General features: G+C 56.4%; 1 protein-coding gene across 3 annotated transcripts in view; it reads left to right on the top strand.

Annotated features, from left to right (window-relative positions):
* AFF1 (ALF transcription elongation factor 1) overlaps positions 1-16,202 on the top strand; it is a 148,838-nt gene that overhangs the window by 116,451 nt on the left and 16,185 nt on the right. For all 3 annotated transcript variants that reach the window (XM_056111519.1, XM_056111520.1, XM_056111521.1), the window contains 6 exons: positions 1,345-1,381; positions 2,269-2,320; positions 7,712-7,766; positions 7,873-7,910; positions 10,551-10,716; positions 14,631-15,431. In XM_056111519.1, coding sequence (XP_055967494.1) covers positions 1,345-1,381; positions 2,269-2,320; positions 7,712-7,766; positions 7,873-7,910; positions 10,551-10,716; positions 14,631-15,431 — 1,149 coding nt within the window. The remainder of the gene's footprint in view (positions 1-1,344; positions 1,382-2,268; positions 2,321-7,711; positions 7,767-7,872; positions 7,911-10,550; positions 10,717-14,630; positions 15,432-16,202) is intronic.

Below are 16,202 nucleotides of genomic sequence, written 5' to 3'. Positions count from 1 at the left end.
AGGCAAAAACCCAGATACGGACACACACACACACACACACACACACACACACGCACACGCACACGCACACAGACACACACACAGGCACATACACACAGACAGACACACACACGGAGAGACACACACACACACACACACATGCACACAGACACACACACAGGCACATACACACAGACAGACACACACACGGAGAGACACACACACATGCACACAGACACACACACAGGCACATACACACAGACAGAGACACACACACACACATACCCACACAACTTTTCAAACCTCTAAATTTTTCTCTTTTCTTTTTAAAAAAAAACACCATGATGGTTGATAATAGGGTTCCAGGCGTTTCGGGGCTCCAACACCGCACCGCACCCTCGGCCCTTCTGCACCCCTGGCTCTCCCCGCCCCTCCCCCCCCCATGGTCAGCCCTGTAGGCCTGTCCTCGGGTTCCACCGACCGTGGCCTCTTGTTCCCTTCCTGCCTTTCTTTAGAGCCCACGTCGGCGAGAGATCAGGCTTGGGTTTGGTTTTTGTGGCAGCGCCGGCCGTGCTCAGGACTCACTCCTGGCTCTGTGTCCAGGGGTCCGTCCTGGCCGTGCTCGGGGGCCACATGCGGTGCCAGGAGTGACCGGGTGCCGCCTTTGTGGCTCTTCAGCCCCTGCACTGGCCCTGGCCGTGGCGCTGGCTCATGGCACGAGGAGCAGCTCTGACGGCGTGCTCGTGAGCGTGTGCTAGACGCACTGCCATCCTCTGTGTTGTGTCTGCCTCGGGTGTGTAAGGGCACCCGGTGGCCAGCTCTCTCACGTGTGTTACGCTAAGGAGCATCGATCCCGTAACTTCCTGAAGGAGGTTATGTGTCATCCGGGCCCAGGACTGTCACGTTCAGTACCTTCTGCGTTGTCTCTGATAGGTTTTCTGGCAGGCTACCGAATGTAACTTGCCCACACGGCAGAGTCTGGCAAACTCCCCGTGGCGTACCCAATATGCCAAATACCAGTAACAATGAAGGGTCTCATTCTCCTAACTCTGAAAGAGCCTTGAATATGGCACTTTTAAAAAAAATCTCAGGGCTAGGACGAAGGAGACGTTACCGGGGCCTGCTCGAGGCAATCGTCGTGATCGTCGTGATCGTGAGGTTTTCTTCATTGCCGGTTACGTAGAATATCATACTTCATTTTTTCTAAATAAATAAATCAATCAATCCCTGTGCTGCTTCAGGGAAAGAAAGAAACGTAGGAAAGAACCAGAGCAAAAGAATCGTGTTTTAGGTCAGAATTCAGCTGCGTCCTACCTGACCCGAGCAGCAGTGCGGTCCCCTGAATAGAATTTTTCTTCTCTCTAGGATTCTCAGCACATCAAGTCTGCAACCCAGAACCAAAGTAAGTGAAGACCAAAAACTGATGCGGGGGTGACCGGCGGCGCGTGGCTCTGGTCCCTGTGGGAGCGTCCTGGCCTGTCCCTGAGGCTGCCGCTTTGTGTGGGGTCTAGGAGAACCTCGCTGACGTTCTCGGGCCTCGGTGGGGTCTAGACACTCCTCTGGGCAGGATGCCATGGGGGAGGGGATCACGAGAAACCGAGCGGGCATGTCACACTGTATCCACAGGGAGTCTCACTCGCATCCTGCTTGTGGGCACTCGCCCCTGCAGGTTGCAGCTTGTCCCCAAGGTCGGGGGGAGAGGGGTGTCTCGCACCCTCTGGCCTAGACTGGCTGTCACTCACTAGCCCCAACGAAGTGCTGAGTATCACATACGAGCTGCTGCCACCGTGAGGACCAGCTGTTAATTGCACGTGGCCGGGACTCCCCGTGTTGCTGGTGGCAGCCCTCCTTCCCACAGGTCTCTGCCAGCCTCTCCGGCTCTGGGGCTCACGCCAGGCCTCTGCCCCTAGGCCCGCCCGGCTGCCCTTCCTGGGGAGTCCAGTTGCACCCCATGAGTCTTCCTGAGAAGCGAGCGGGTCCTGTTCCGGCCTTTCCTGCTCCCTGCTGATAAACGAGGCCAAGGCGCTCCGTCCTGGCTCCCACAGTTCATGTCCATCTCACGTGGTGTCCACCCGGCCCGACCCCGAGAGCCGCCCCCCTGCAGGGCCCACGGGAGGGGGCCCAGAGCAAGACCCAGCCCGGCTTGTCCTTTCTCTAGCAGTGGCTGGTAGTTGGTAGCTGGGCCTGGTGGGGTGCGGGGGCAGTGGGTGGGAGTGGACAGCGGCCAGGGGGCCTCATGCCCAGTAACCTGTCGTTCATGCTGTTCCCCTTCCCTCCTCACCCCTACAGAGCGCTATGACACGTCTTCACAAACCCACCCCAGTTCTCAGCAGGGAACATCGTAAGTAGAGTGTTTTCTACTTGTCAAAGATTTTTAATTTAACTGTTTTTCAAGTAAATCTGTTGCTTAGTTTTTTTTTTTCTTTTTCTTTTTGAACTTGCTTTCAAGTAGTGACTTTCATAAAACACTGCTGCATCACAAATTGGGAGACATCTCCGTACTCGGGTTAAATTTCTTTACCGCAGGGGAAGGTGGCTGAAGGTTTGGGCATGCTGAGAGAGTTTGCTGAGGGGTTTCTGAAGAGAAAGGCATCTGAGCTATTGTTCCCATTCTTCCCGTGCATTCTGAATGGTAGAAAATAGGAGTTTGACTTTCAGAATTTACGTCTTGCCTGGTTTTAGCTTTTCAAAGCGCACAAATGGAAACTTCCTGCCGCTTCTGTTGGGGGTGGTGTCCAGGGCATGGTGGCGTTGGGGGGAGGGTGGGGGCTCGGTCAGGGCTTCTGCAGGACAGCCCCGTCCCTGGCACTGCGTGGTTCCCTCAGCTCTGCTGGAAGCAGGCCCAAGCACCAAGCTAGGAGTAGCCCCTGAGAACCATCAGGCCCCCTACCAAAATAGACCAACTTCAAGAAAGAAAACAGAGACCAGTGTGGATGGATTGCAAGGAGGGCACTTGCCTGGCACACGGCCGACCCGGTGCCACCCCCCACCCGATCCCATCCCAGATTCACCGGGAATGGTCCTGCACTCACAGCCAGGAGTAGGCCCTGAGCACAGCCAGCATGGCCCAGAGACCAACCAACCAAAACATTCCCATAAAAACAGAAAGCCCAAACCCATGTTTATTTATTTTTTGTTTTTTTATTAGTGAGACATCATGAGGTACAGTTGTAGACTTACAAATTTTTGTGCTTGGGTTTCAATTATACAATGATCAAATACCCATCCCTCCACCAGTGCCCATTTCCCACCACCATGGATCCCAGTATCCCTCCCACCCCCCCATCCCCCCCATCCCACCCTGCCTCTGTGGCAGGGCATTCCCTTTTGTTCTCTCTCTCCTTTTGGGTTTTGTGGTTTGCAAAAGAGACAGTGAGTAGCAATCATGTTCGGTCCATAGTCTACTTTCAGCATGCTTCTCCCATCCTGGGGGGATCCTCCCAACACCTTTATTTGGTGCTCCCTTCTCTGTCTGAGCTCCCTTTTCCCCTAGCGTGTGTCCAAACCCATGTTTGTTGCTTGAGTCAAACTCTCCTGGAACCACCCCCTAGGTAATACGAGTGTGTTTGCTCATAGATGGAAGGTCAGGTGAGAGGGACATGAAGAAGAAAAAAATTGATCAGGTTCCTGTTGTATCATCGTTAATTGTTAAGTAGATGACTCTCCGCTTAGGTTCTACAAAAGAAAAATGCCTTGCACCCCTCTCTCACATGCTTTCCCATCCAATTATATAAATATTATTCTCCCGGCCTGGCTCCAGGTAACTTAAGGATGTTTCCAAACCTTCCCTCCATTCATGCTTCAGCGCATAATTACCGAGCACACGTGCCCGCCGGGCACTGAGCAAGTGGAGAGGTGGGCCTTGGGGATGCCCGGTGGTAAGGGGCTTGCCTTACGCCTCGCTCACCCCCGCTGAGTCCCTGGCACTGCAGAAGGTTTCCCCCGGGTGCCCCCAGGAGTGGTCTCCGAGCACAGAGCCAGGAGTAAGCCCTAAGCACTGCTAGGTGTGGGAAAAGGGTCCATCGAGTCGGACACGTGCCTGGCAGGCGCCAACCTTAGTTTGATGCCCAGCAGCCCTGTTAATCCTCGGCCCCGGTGCCACACCAGGAAGCCCTGAGCAGGTCCGGTGCCCCTCAGCACAGCCCCGAGCCTTAAAGTGGAGGAACTGCATCCTCAGGGAGGCCGTGTCTGTCGCTCGCATTCTGTGACTGGACGTGGGCAGTGTGTCCCAGGAGGAAGTAGAGTGACCGCGGCAGGCAGGAGGAGGACTTGGCGGTCCTGCGGATCCTTGGGTGGGGAGGTGGTCGGGAACGGCCTCCCAGGGGAGAGGGTGCTTTGTTCAGGCCTCGGTGATGAGGGAAGGAGGGAAGCACGTCCCCTTCCCGGGTCACGCGGCAGGAAGGGGTGGCTGGAGAGCCTAGTGGGCGGCATCCTTTCTGGAGCGTTTGTGCGTGGGCACCCTCGAGCGGCATCTTTGGTCAGGAGTCTAACTGTGCTGGAAGCATTGACCCCGGACTGACCCCACGGGCGGCTGAAAGACGGCGAGGCCGGTCCTGTGCTCTTGAGTCCCTTGGGTCCCGAAGACAGTCGCTCGCTCCACCCTGCCCGGGCTCGCTGCCGCTGACTCAGAGGGCAGGAGCGCTGCGGGCAGGGTGTGGCCCGCAGACAGAGCACCTTTGTTCCCTGCCCTGAGGGAGGCCCCCCTGGCCCCCCTCCCCCGCTCACGGCCCTCGTGTCCACCTGCTGTTCCAGGCCCCATTGCTGCTTCGCTCTTCGCCTCATCCTGCAGTCCTGACCGTCCACACTGACCCTTGTCCATCAGCATTTCCCCCCCCCCCCCACCCCTCAGGGGAGCAGATCTGTCCTCATCTCGGGGGCAGACGTGAGGGCTGGCCAGTTCCCAGAGACAGGAGGCAGTGGACGGGGCAGACGCCCGTCCCCCTCACGGAGCCCCAGCCCCCTGCGTCCCTTTGATGGCGCTGCCACTGAGGCTTGCTCCTGTCTCTCCGTGGGCACCCCCCCGCATCCATCAGTTACTTGCATCCCAGCCCGTCATTGAGATGTGGGATTCTAGCCAGTCAGTTTCCTTATGGTCCCCCGGGCTCTACCTTGGCCGGATATTGCTTTTTTTTTTTTTTTTGCTTTTTTGGGGGGGTCACACCTGGCGATGCTCAGGGGTTCCTCCTGGCTCTGCACTCAGGAATCACTCCTGCACTCCTGGCGGTGCTCGGAGACCCTATGGGATGCTGGGAATCGAACCCAGGTCGGCCAAGTGCAACGCAAACGCCCAACCCGCTGTGCTATCGCTCCAGCCCTGGGACGTTGCTTTCGGGTTCCTTTTGGAGGGCCTCCCCGATAGGCTTGGGGGTCCCAGTGCACCTTGGTGCTCATGTGTTCTGCCACCTGCCGCAGGCTCTGGCTGGGTGGGGGCTTCTGGAACCAGGGGCCACTTGGTTCCTGGCTCCAGCGCTGGGCGTCCCGACCCACCGACTGACCAACTGACTGACCAACTGAGGCCCCTGGACTGTTCTGGGGGCCACAGCAGGAGACCAGAGGTGGGGCAGTGGCAGGGAACCAGGCTGGCGGGGGCCACGGTCGGCAGATGACTCAAGCACTGGCCTCGGTCGGGGCCTCCTCATGCTCCTTTGTTCCTAGTTTTACTCAGGGGCTGCAGCTGGCTGCTGGGAGCCACTACCGACTCACGAGGGGCAGAGATGCAGAGTCACTGCTCTGTCCCTGAGCTCGCTCTGCCCATGGAACCTGGTCCTTGCGTGTTTCCCATGGGGGATGTGCTGCGAGGGGTCCCGGGGAAGGTGAGTGCTCAGGGCTCGGTGCTCTCCTCGCCAGGGAGCCTGGTGGGATCCCGTGGCGACTGATGTTTCAGGACCCGAAGGCCCGTCACGCTTGCAGAAAGGCCAGCCCTGGGCTGAGAGACAGAGGCCCATGGCTGGTACCTTTGTTGCTGGGGGTGAAGATTGCGATCATTGACCAGGTTTCCATGGGAGTCGCCTTATGCCTCGCGTTGATGCCACGTAGACGCCTTCGACTTTTCGTCTGTGTGCCCCCCCCCCCCCCATCCGGGCCAGTGCTTTCCTGCAAGCTGTCTCGGGACACTTTCATGCCTTTATGGCTGCGCCTGTGGGGGTCCTGCCTTCAAGGCTATGTTGGCCACCCCCCGCCAAGACCAGAGCTCGACTTGCACTAGCTAAACGGTGAAGATGGTCCCGCTTTTGTGAGGAGCTAATGGTTTGGGCTGTTTCCCCGCTAGTAACTATCAGAGGGTATTGTTAGGACATTTCTCAGGAAAAGTTGTTCTTGGCAGAATAACAGCATTCTTTTTTTTTTTTTTTTTTTTTTTTTTTTTTGCTTTTTGGGTCACACCCAGCGATGCACAGGGGTTCTTCCTGGCTCTGCACTCAGAAATTACTCCTGGCAGTGCTCAGGGGACCCTATGGGATACTGGGAATCGAACCTGGGTTGGCCGTGGCAAGGCAGACGCCCTCCCTGCTGTGCTGTCATTCCAGCCCGGTGACAGCATTCTTATTGGCGGTCATTATTTAATTTCTTTGGGAAAACGGCAGTTTTTACCAGGGATTCCCCCAATAACCCTGCTTTGCAGCTGGCAAGTTATCAACACAAGTATTTTTGGGTGAACTGCATCATCGTAACTGCTCACTCCTTTGGAGAATCAGTAATGCTCAAGTAACTTTATTTCGTTTTCATTTTCACTTGGTATGTTTCTGCAGGCATGTTCGTAATCTGGGGGAGAAATGGGAGGAAACCGCGATTGGCTTATTCCTTCAATATTTGGGAGGATATGAGGGGGAAAGAGGGACAGAACAAGGCCAAGACACCAGTGAAGACTGCGGGCTGGGGAATGCTTGGTTTTCAGCATCAGGCTCTTCGCGAGCGAGGGTGCTGAGAGCTCAGTGTTAACAGAACCTGGAGAAAGCCAACTTTATTTTCACCAGAATGATCAACCTCAATTTCTCAACAACAATATTACTCGTGTTACTACCTTTTCTCACGGCAAAGCCTGGCAAGCTCCCCGTGGCGTATTCGACATGCCAAACACAGTAACCACGAGTCTCACAATGGAGACGTTACTGGGCCCGCTCGAGCAAATCGATGAACAACGGGAGCACCGTGCTACCGTGCACCGTGCTACTACCCTTTCTACTCACTAATGCCCAAGCAGACAAAAGAGAGGATTTTGTGTGTGTGAAAAATAGACCAGCAACATTAATTACAGTGATGTTTATGCCCTTTGGATAGAAACATATAAAGTACTGAGTGCCTGACAGTTAAGCCATTGAAAGCGCTTTACAAAGTCATCCATTCAGTATTTAACTTTTATAATGTTTAGAAGTTTATTCTGGTTATTATGCTAGAGAAAGAAATCGAGTGCCTCTTATGCGTTTTTTTTTTTTGGCTTTGCGCACGCATGTGTGTGTGTGTGTGTGTGTGTGTGTGTGTGTGTGTTTTCTCTGCATGCCCTGTCTTCAAATCGTCAGGGTCCAGAGCTGGTGCTGAGCTAGTTTCTGCGTTCTATTCGCAAGACTTAAGTTCCTGAGAAATAGGGTTTTGGGCTGAAAGCATACGCCTCGCTCCCCACCCCTCCTCTGTTCCGTGAAGCATATAGCATCTGTGCATGTCTCCCCCCTCCCCGCCCCCCCTGAAGCATTCTGAGTGGTTCTGTGCTCTGTGACATCTCTGTACCTGCCTTCTCTAGCATGCTGGAAGATGACCTTCAGCTTAGTGACAGTGAGGATAGCAGCAGTGAACACGTAAGCACGGCCCGCCCCGCCCCGCCCCGCCCCAGCCCGCCCCCCAGCCTGGCGCCCGCCCCGAGCTGCGGATCCTAACCTGTTTTTCCTTCTCTCCCTGGCCCAGGCCTCTGAGAAGCCTCCCTCCTCATCTCCACCACCAAGGTACTGTGTCCCGCCTCCCCCAGCCCCGCTCACGTTTGCTTCTTTCAAACGAATGGGGAAATGCAGCCGCTCCTCATGGGAGAGGAGGAGGAGGGTCACAGTAAGAAGGTCTGTCTCCCGTCTTAGAAGCTTACGTCAGCCACGGAACGGTGGTTGACTCTAGAGAAGCCAGAGATCCCTGGCATCCACTGAAATCCACCCGTTTGGCCCATTTTTATGACGTTTTGAGAGTTTTCAAAGGAAACTGGTTCACATGGACCAGTGTCATGTCACCAGCATTTGATAAGATAGACTGGAGAGCCCCGTGTTTTCACAGAAGTGACAGTTCGACTGTTTTCCAAATGGTTCAGGCTGAATTACTATCTCTAGGAATTCCTTTCCATCACTCAATTGTTGTTGTTTTTTTTTCTTTTTGGGTCACATCTGGCAATGCACAGGGGTTCCTCCTGGCTCATGCACTCAGGAATGACTCCTGGCGGTGCTCAGGGGACCCTATGGGATGCGGGGAATCGAACCCGGGTTGGCCGCGTGCAAGGCCAACGCCCTCCCCGCTATGCTATCACTCCAGCCCCCATCACTCATGTTTTGAGTGATGGGAACGTTCAATCAGACAAATCATGTCTCAGCTTAGACTGATCTCTGGTGCGGCTAGAGCGTGCCGGCACGAGGCCCTGATCCTGGGAGCAGCTAGTCGCATCTTAGGACGTGGAACTTTCAGACTCGCCGAGGGAAACTCGGTGAAACTACCTTTATCATTTCCTTTCGTGCCGGAGTTCATGGTGTAGCACTCAGATGCACTCAAGCTGTTTGACTTCCTTGAGATGGACACACATCCGTTCCCAGACTGACTCCATTAAAAAAAAAAAAATCCTTCCTGTTAAGCCAGCAAGGCCACCGTTACTGCAGAGGAAATTCTCATAGCTCTTCGAGGTCTCACAGCCAAAAGGACCCACTCACTTGTTTATAACCCATTTCATGCCATAATGTGTGGCAACCTATGAAATGTCAAAGTAGCCTGAAAATGGGGGGGTGGGGAGGAGAAAAAAGTAGGGCCAGGACCAATTAAAGGAAAGAAGATCAAAAGCACCCCTCCACCCAGTGTGAAAGAAGTGCTGACTCAGAGTTTAGGTGGGGGGTGGGGTTGTCACACTATGGTGTGTACGTTTTAAGATTGCCTCAACATCTTTTACTCATTATTACCCAGATTTTATTATTCTGGAAAAGGTTTTGGGTGGATTTGCAGGCTTATTGCATGGTCAGAGTTACTGATCATTTTTTGGGCTAACACCATCTAAGGCAAAGGTGTTTTTTTGTTTGTTTGTTTTTGTTTTTTGCCTTTATTTTGCTTTTTGGGTCACACCTGGCGAAGCACAGGGGTTACTCCTGGCTCTGCACTCAGGACCTACTCCTGGCAGTGCTCAGGGGACCATATGGGATGCTGGGAATCGAACCCAGCTTGGCTACATGCAAGGCAAACGCCCTCCCTGCTGTGCTATCTCTCCAGCCCCCTAAGGCAAAGTTGTTTTGGTTTTTTTTTTAATTTTTTAATTTTTATTAGTGAGACGCCATGAGGTACAGTTGTAGACTTAAAATTTTTGTGCTTGGGTTTCAATTATACAATGGCAAAGTTTTTAAGCTAGGCTTTGGAAGTTTATATAGATGGTTCAGCCGTGCAGTCAGTGTGATTTTTTTTTTTCCCCTGGCCTGGATTTGGTGGCCTCTTTTTGTGCAGGGGTTGGGGGGGGGGGGCGGTTGAAGAGGGGCCTGGTGCATTGGGGCCACTCCTTGGGGTACTCGGGGCTTCCTCCTGGGTTTCCTCAGCACCCCGGGGTCCACGCAGGGTCAGCTGCATGCAAGGCAAGCACCTCACATCTGTATTTCCCCAGTGGCCTGTTCTTAGCAAATGCAGAAGCTCATCTCTACTGGAGCCCATGGGGCAGCTGGGCCTAACCCTCTTGTCAAAGACTCACCCAGGTTCGAATTCTGGCCCCAAATCGTGTCTGAACTGAGGTTCCCTTTACAGCAGAACAGCACTAAGAGCTGTGTTGGGCCTCGTGGGGTTCTGTGACAGGGCAGGGCAGTGGCCAGGCCAGCCCTGGGCTGCTCCCCTCCCTCTGGGCTCAGGGCTGCTCTCAGCCGTGCTCTGGGGACTGCGGGATGCCAGGGGCCCTGCCCAGGCCCCCAGGATGGGGACGTCGTCGGCACGTTGGCTACGCTCTCATAGACCAACTGCTCTCAGCTATGTGTGCCGAGGCCGCAGAATCACTCAGTGGGCCGTGTGGCCGTATCTGTGAGCCGTTGGAGAGGGAAGAAGACACGTGTGTCCAAGGAAGTCGGGTGTGGTCTCTGCCAAGAAAACTTTCTTCAGAAACACAAGCCTGTGGCCTGATAAGAAAGTGCCCTAAAGTGCCCGCCGGGCGCCACGCCTCCTTCAGGAGCCAAACGGGCTTCCCCCTGTGGCGGCCAGTGCCCAGGGGTGTCCAGGCTCTGGTGTGGGCAGGCAGGCAGGCAGGCAGGAGGATGAGGAAGGCCACCGGGGGGTGGGGGAGGGGATGTCCCTGCCATCCTCGGAAGCACAGGTGCCGAATGGCAGGACGCAGGGTGGGGGGCCGGGGCCTGACCCACCCATCTGCCCCGCAGCGCCCCACAGACGGTTCCCACAGCGCCCGCCTCTACCCCGGCCGCGACCCGGGCCAGCAGCGTCGAGTCCGAGAGCACCAGCGACTCGGACAGCTCGTCGGACTCGGAGAGCGAGAGCAGCTCCAGCGACAGCGAGGAGAACGAGCCCCCAGAACCGGCCCCCGAGGTATGTCGGGGCGGGGGGGGGGGGGTGGTTCCGGAGAAGGGAGGCCAGGGCAGAGACCGCCGAGAATCTTCCAGAGCTTGAGGGCTGGCAGGTTCAGGTGGGCCAAAGGAGGCAGCCGGACTCCAGCAGGGCGGGAGGAGAAACCACCCAGTCCTCAGGGGTCACTCAAAGCTGCACGTTGGGGCTGGGGCGATAGCACCGCGGGGAGGGCGTTTGCCTTGCACATGACCGACCACCCCGGTTCGATCCCCGGCATCCCATATGGTCCCCCAAGCACCGCCAGGAGTAATTCCTGAGTGCAGAGCCAGGTGGAGCTTGGTGTGACCCAAAAAAAAACCAAAAACAAACAAAAAATCCAAAGCTGCAGGTTCAGGGGTACAAGGGATATTGTTGTTCTGCTCTGGCCCCAGATAGACTGGGAGGGACAGAGAGGAACAGAGGCCAGGGTCTTCCGAGCACTGCTTCCCGCCTCCTGCCTGACTGCTGTGTAGCAGAAGAAATCATTCCCAACAGCCTCAAGGTCACCGAGGGCTGGGGGAATGTTTCCCATCGCTGAGGATACCGTGGAGTGCCCTGGTAGAACTGTCTACGCACCAGCTTAGCGCTGTGCTTTGATCCTTTCCATCGGGGGACCTGCACTCCTGTTTCCTGAAAGGAACTATGTCACTTAGAAAATAACACGTGCATGCGTGTACTGGAGTTGTGGCGTAGTGAGGAGGGGAAGAGCTTCTGGGCCAGGGAGCGAGTGGGCAAAGCGTTTCTTGGCGCACCGCCAAGCCTGGCTCCAGCCCCGGGGCCACGTAAGATCTAGCCCCAGGCTCTGTCGCGCCTGACCCCCACAAAGGAAGGAAAAAGGTCAGGCATTTCTGGGCAACTGGACATCCTGTACTGACCTTGCTCCCGTTTCAGTCCGGAGGACTGGGAAACCTTTCTGGTGAGGGCACAGTTGCTTCACCCGGAGACACTGCTACTTAGGAAGTAAGGCAGCTCCGCGGGGCATTCACCCACATCCATCTGGGGACAGTGCAGCGAAGCTGAGTGATTATCTTACTAAGTTAAGTTGTGCGCCCTGCTTGGGAGCTGGAGAGAGAGAGCGCAGTGGGCAGGGCACTTGGCCTTGCACACCGTCCACCCAAGTTCAGTCCTCAGGACCACGCATGGTCCTCCAAACCCCACCGGATCACGGCGGGATTCCTGAGCGCAACGCCAGGAATGAGCCCTGAGCACCGATGGGGGGTCGGGGGGCGGGGGGAGCAGGCGGGGTGGCCCCCAAACCAGAAACTTTGAAAAATCTTTAATCTTTGCTTTATATCTCAACTTTACTAAGGAATAGGAAACAATAGCTGTTATTCAGTGACTGATACGGGGAGGCAGGTGATTTTGGTTTTTTATTTTTATTTATTTATTTATTTATTTTGCTTTTTGGGTCACACCCAGCGATGCACAGGGCTCACTCCTGGCTCTGCACTCAGGAGTTACTCCTGGCGGTGCTCAGGGGACCCTATGGGATGCTGGGAATCGAACCCCAGTCGGCCGCGTGCAAGGCAAACGCCCTACCCTGCACGCGGCTGACCTGGGTTCGATTCCCAGCATCCCATAGGGTCCCCCCAAGCACCGCCAGGAGTAATTCCTGAATGCAGAGCCAGGAGTAACCCCTGAGCATCGCTGGGTGCAACCCAAAAACCAAAACTAAATAAATAAATAAAAAGGAGGATTGGTTCCAAGTTGGCATCAATGAAACTCAAAAAAGAAAGATTGAATTCGTATTAGCGGGATGTTCTGAAGCCCGGGTTAGACTCAGGAGCCTGAGGGCAAGCACCAGTTTCCATTCCTGTCCCCCCTCCCCCGCCCTGAAAATTAAACTCCTGCCACTTCCTGCCCTTGGCTGCCGCTGTGCTGGCCCCAGCGATCACACTTGCCAGGTGCAGTGTCGTGGCAGGGGACCGTGGCACTAGAACTTCAGTGGGACAGCAGTTCCCTCACCATACAGAGGGGGAAAGTTTCCCCCCGTCCGTGAATTCCTGTGGTAGTGTAAACCGGTGATGGTCTAAAGTAGAATTTTCACTTGAGAAACAGCCACATCTTGGTGGAAAAAGTGGAGGGTGGAACTCCCCTCCCAGGGACTCCAGACTCAGGGTAGGAGGAAGTGACCCATTCTTTATGTGCTGGGGGGGCCACTGGCCAGTGGGAGGGTCGGGCCTGTTGTCCAGCTCTCCAGCGCCCCTGGCCCTGTGTATGTGTTTAACTGCCTTCCTAAGAGAGCCTGCAAATGTCTATTAGGGTAGATGTACAGGTGAAGCGAGACTCGGTGGATTTGTTTGTTGCGTACGACGGTTAAGCTTCCCAGAAACATTTCTCCTTAGTCTGGATTTTAAAACTTTCAAGATGTTCTCGGGGTATCTGACTCCTTTTCCTTCCTTTCAAAACAAGCTCCTGCCCTATCGTAAGTCTGTGTTGGTTGAGAGTCACAGGATCTGGTAGCTCTTGTTCTGGGGTCACTCGGTGTTGCGTGCTTGGGGTTTCCTCCCACCGGAGCTGGGCTCCCTGGGGTGCCAGGAACACAGGCGTGTCGCCCTGCTGCCAAGTCCAGCCCTGGCCCTGTCGTCTCTAGGGTTTGCTTCCTTGTCTTTTATTTATCTTGATTTTTTTTTTTTCCTCATTTGGTTTTGAGGTCATACTGACTGATGCTCAGGGCCTGCTCCTGGCTCTGCGCTCAGGGATCACTCCCGGCAGACCTGGGGGAACGTACGGGGTGCTGGGGTTCGAACCAAGGTCAGCCGTGTGCAAGACCACACACAGCTCCACCCACTGGGCTCTCTCTCCAGCCCCCGCCACTTATTTTTTTTTGCTTTTGCTTTTTGGGTCACACCCAGCAATGCTCAGGGGTTCTTCCTGGCTCTGCACTCAGGAATCACTCCTGGCGGTGCTCAGGGGACCATATGGGATGCCGGGGGTTGAACCCGGGTCGGCCAAGAGCTAGGCAAACGCCCTACCCGCTGTGCTATTGCTCAGGCCCCCCCGCCACTTATTTTGAATGCTGGCAGATCTGTTCTTTTTTTTTTTTTTTTAATTAGTGAAACACCCTCCCGTTGATCGTCGATTTGCTCGAGCGGGCCCAGTAACGTCTCCATTGGAGACTTTGTTGTTACTGTACCATGAGGTACAGTTGTAGACTTGCAAATTTTTGTGCTTGGGTTTCAATTATACAATGATCAACTACCCATCCCTCCACCAGAGCCCATCCTCCACCACCACGGATCCCAGTATCCCTCTCACCCCCCCATCCCCCCCATCCCCCCCATCCCACCCTACCTCTGTGGCAGGGCATTCCCCCTTGTTCTCTCTCTCTCCTTTGGGTGTTGTAGTTTAGATTTGCTCTTTTTTATGGCTTCTACTTGGGCTGGAGCGATAGCACAGCGGGTAGGGCGTTCGCCTTACAAGCGGCCAACATGGCCGACCCGAGTTCGATTCCTCTGCCCCTCTCGGAGAGCCCGGCAAGCTACCGAGAGTATTCGATATGCCAGACACAGTAACAACAAAGTCTCCAATGGAGACGTTACTGGGCCCGCTCGAGCAAATCGACGATCAGCGGGAGGGCCTTTACCTTTACCTTTACTTGGGCTGCAGCAATAGCAAGGCGCCTTCCCTGAAGAGCTCCAGCAGGTAGAGCTCACAGGTAGCTTGCCAGGCTCTACTGTGCGGGCGAGATACCCTCAGTAGCTTGCCAGGCTCTCTGCGAGGGGCGGAGGAATCGAACCTGGGTCGGCCGGGTATGCCACGTGCAAGGCGAACGCCCTCCCCGCTGTGCTGTCGCTCCAGCCCTAGGTGCTCGGTCTTGCAGAATAGAGCGGCGTGAAGCACAGCTTTCTCGGCGGTGGTGGTCATTAACCCTTTCTCCTGGTCTTTGCTCGCAGCCCGAGCCGCCCTCCACCAACAAATGGCAGCTGGACAACTGGTTGATCAAAGTCAGCCAGCCTGCAGCGCCCCCAGAGGCCCTGGCGGGGAGCCAGGGCAAGGACAGAGGGGACAGCGCCCCTGCCCGCTCAGAATCCAAAGAGGCTCCCCCGAAGAGCTCCAGCAGAGCCCCCCGCGCCCCGTCCGAAGGCCCCCACGCCGGCAAGAGGAGCTGCCCGAAGGCCCCTGGCCAGCAGGAGCCGACCAAGAGGCAGACGGTGGGAACCAAACAGCCCAAGAGACCGTGCAAGGGCCCGGGGGCCGCGCGGCCCAGCCTGCAGGTGGAGACCGAGGTGCCGCCCGCCCCCTGCACCCCCGGCCCGCAGCCGTCCAAGGACAAGCCCAAGGTGAAGACGAAAGGCAGGCCGCGGGCCGGGGAGGCCAGGGAGCCCAGGGAGCCGGCCCCCAGGGAGCGGAAGAAGCACAAGGATGGACCCCCGGCCCCCCTGGACACGCCCGCGGGGCCGGAGCCCGCCAAGGACCTCGTGGGCAGCGGGCACTTGACGCTGGTGGCCCCCCTGCCCGGGGCCCGCAGCAGGACGAGTGGCGGCCGGAGGGACCCCAAGGCGCCCTCCCAGCTCAGGGACCCGTCCCCGCCCAACCAGCTGCTGGTGAGGATCACGCTCGACCTCCTCTCCCGGGTGCCCCGGCCGCCGGCCAAGGGGGGCCGCCCCAAGCACCCCGACGACAGGCAGCCCTCTGCGGGGAGGAGGCCGGACGGCGAGAAGAAGAGCTCGGACCGGGGCACCAAGCGCAGTAAGGTGAGGCTGTGTGGCGGCAAGGATGCCCAGGGGGTGGGGGGCACCCCCGTGGCTACGTGCTTGTTTGCTCTGATGATGTTGGACTTCGTTTATTTTCTTTTGGGGCCACAACCCGGCGATGCTCAGGGGTTCCTTCTGGCTCTGCACTCAGGAATCACCCCTGGCGGTGCTCGGGGGACCCTATGGGATGCTGGGAATCGAACCCGGGTTGGCCGCGGGCAAGGCAAACACCCTACCCCGCTGGGCTGTCGCTCCCAGGTCTGTTCGCTTCTGGTGGAAAATGCAGCAAATTATGTCTAAATCTAAAATCTAAATGGATTTTCGGTTTAGAAGTCCAGGGACAGGAAGGCAGAGAGCGGCCGTGGTGAGTGAGTGCCTTAGACGTGTGAGTGTGAGGAGAGCTGGCGAGACCGGGGTGCTCCGTGGGCGTGAGCCCGCGTTGGCCCCCTTCCAGGAGCAGGAGAACTTTCTCGCCTCACCCCTGCCCTCAGCTCCACCCTGTTCTGGAGTGGCCAGCCCTGGGCAGGCGGGCGCTGCCGATCTCCTGGCCTTCACGACCACCCACTGGGCAGGTCTCAGAACTGCCTGCTTATTCTTCAGGATTCAAAAGGAGACTGTCTGCTTTCTCTTACATAAGGTTTAAGGGCTAGAGCGATAGCACAGCGGGTAGGGCATTTGCCTTGCACGTGGCTGACATGGCCGACCCGGGTTCGATTCCTCCGCCCCTCTTGGAGAGCCCAGCAGGCTACTGAGAGGATCTCGCTCCCACGG

This window comes from Sorex fumeus, unplaced genomic scaffold (assembly GCF_029834395.1).
Source record: "Sorex fumeus unplaced genomic scaffold, SorFum_2.1 ptg000013l, whole genome shotgun sequence".
In the NCBI taxonomy this organism is placed as follows: domain Eukaryota; kingdom Metazoa; phylum Chordata; class Mammalia; order Eulipotyphla; family Soricidae; genus Sorex; species Sorex fumeus.
The sequence above is the reverse complement of the archived record's forward strand: the minus strand, read 5'-3'. Positions and strand labels throughout refer to the sequence as shown.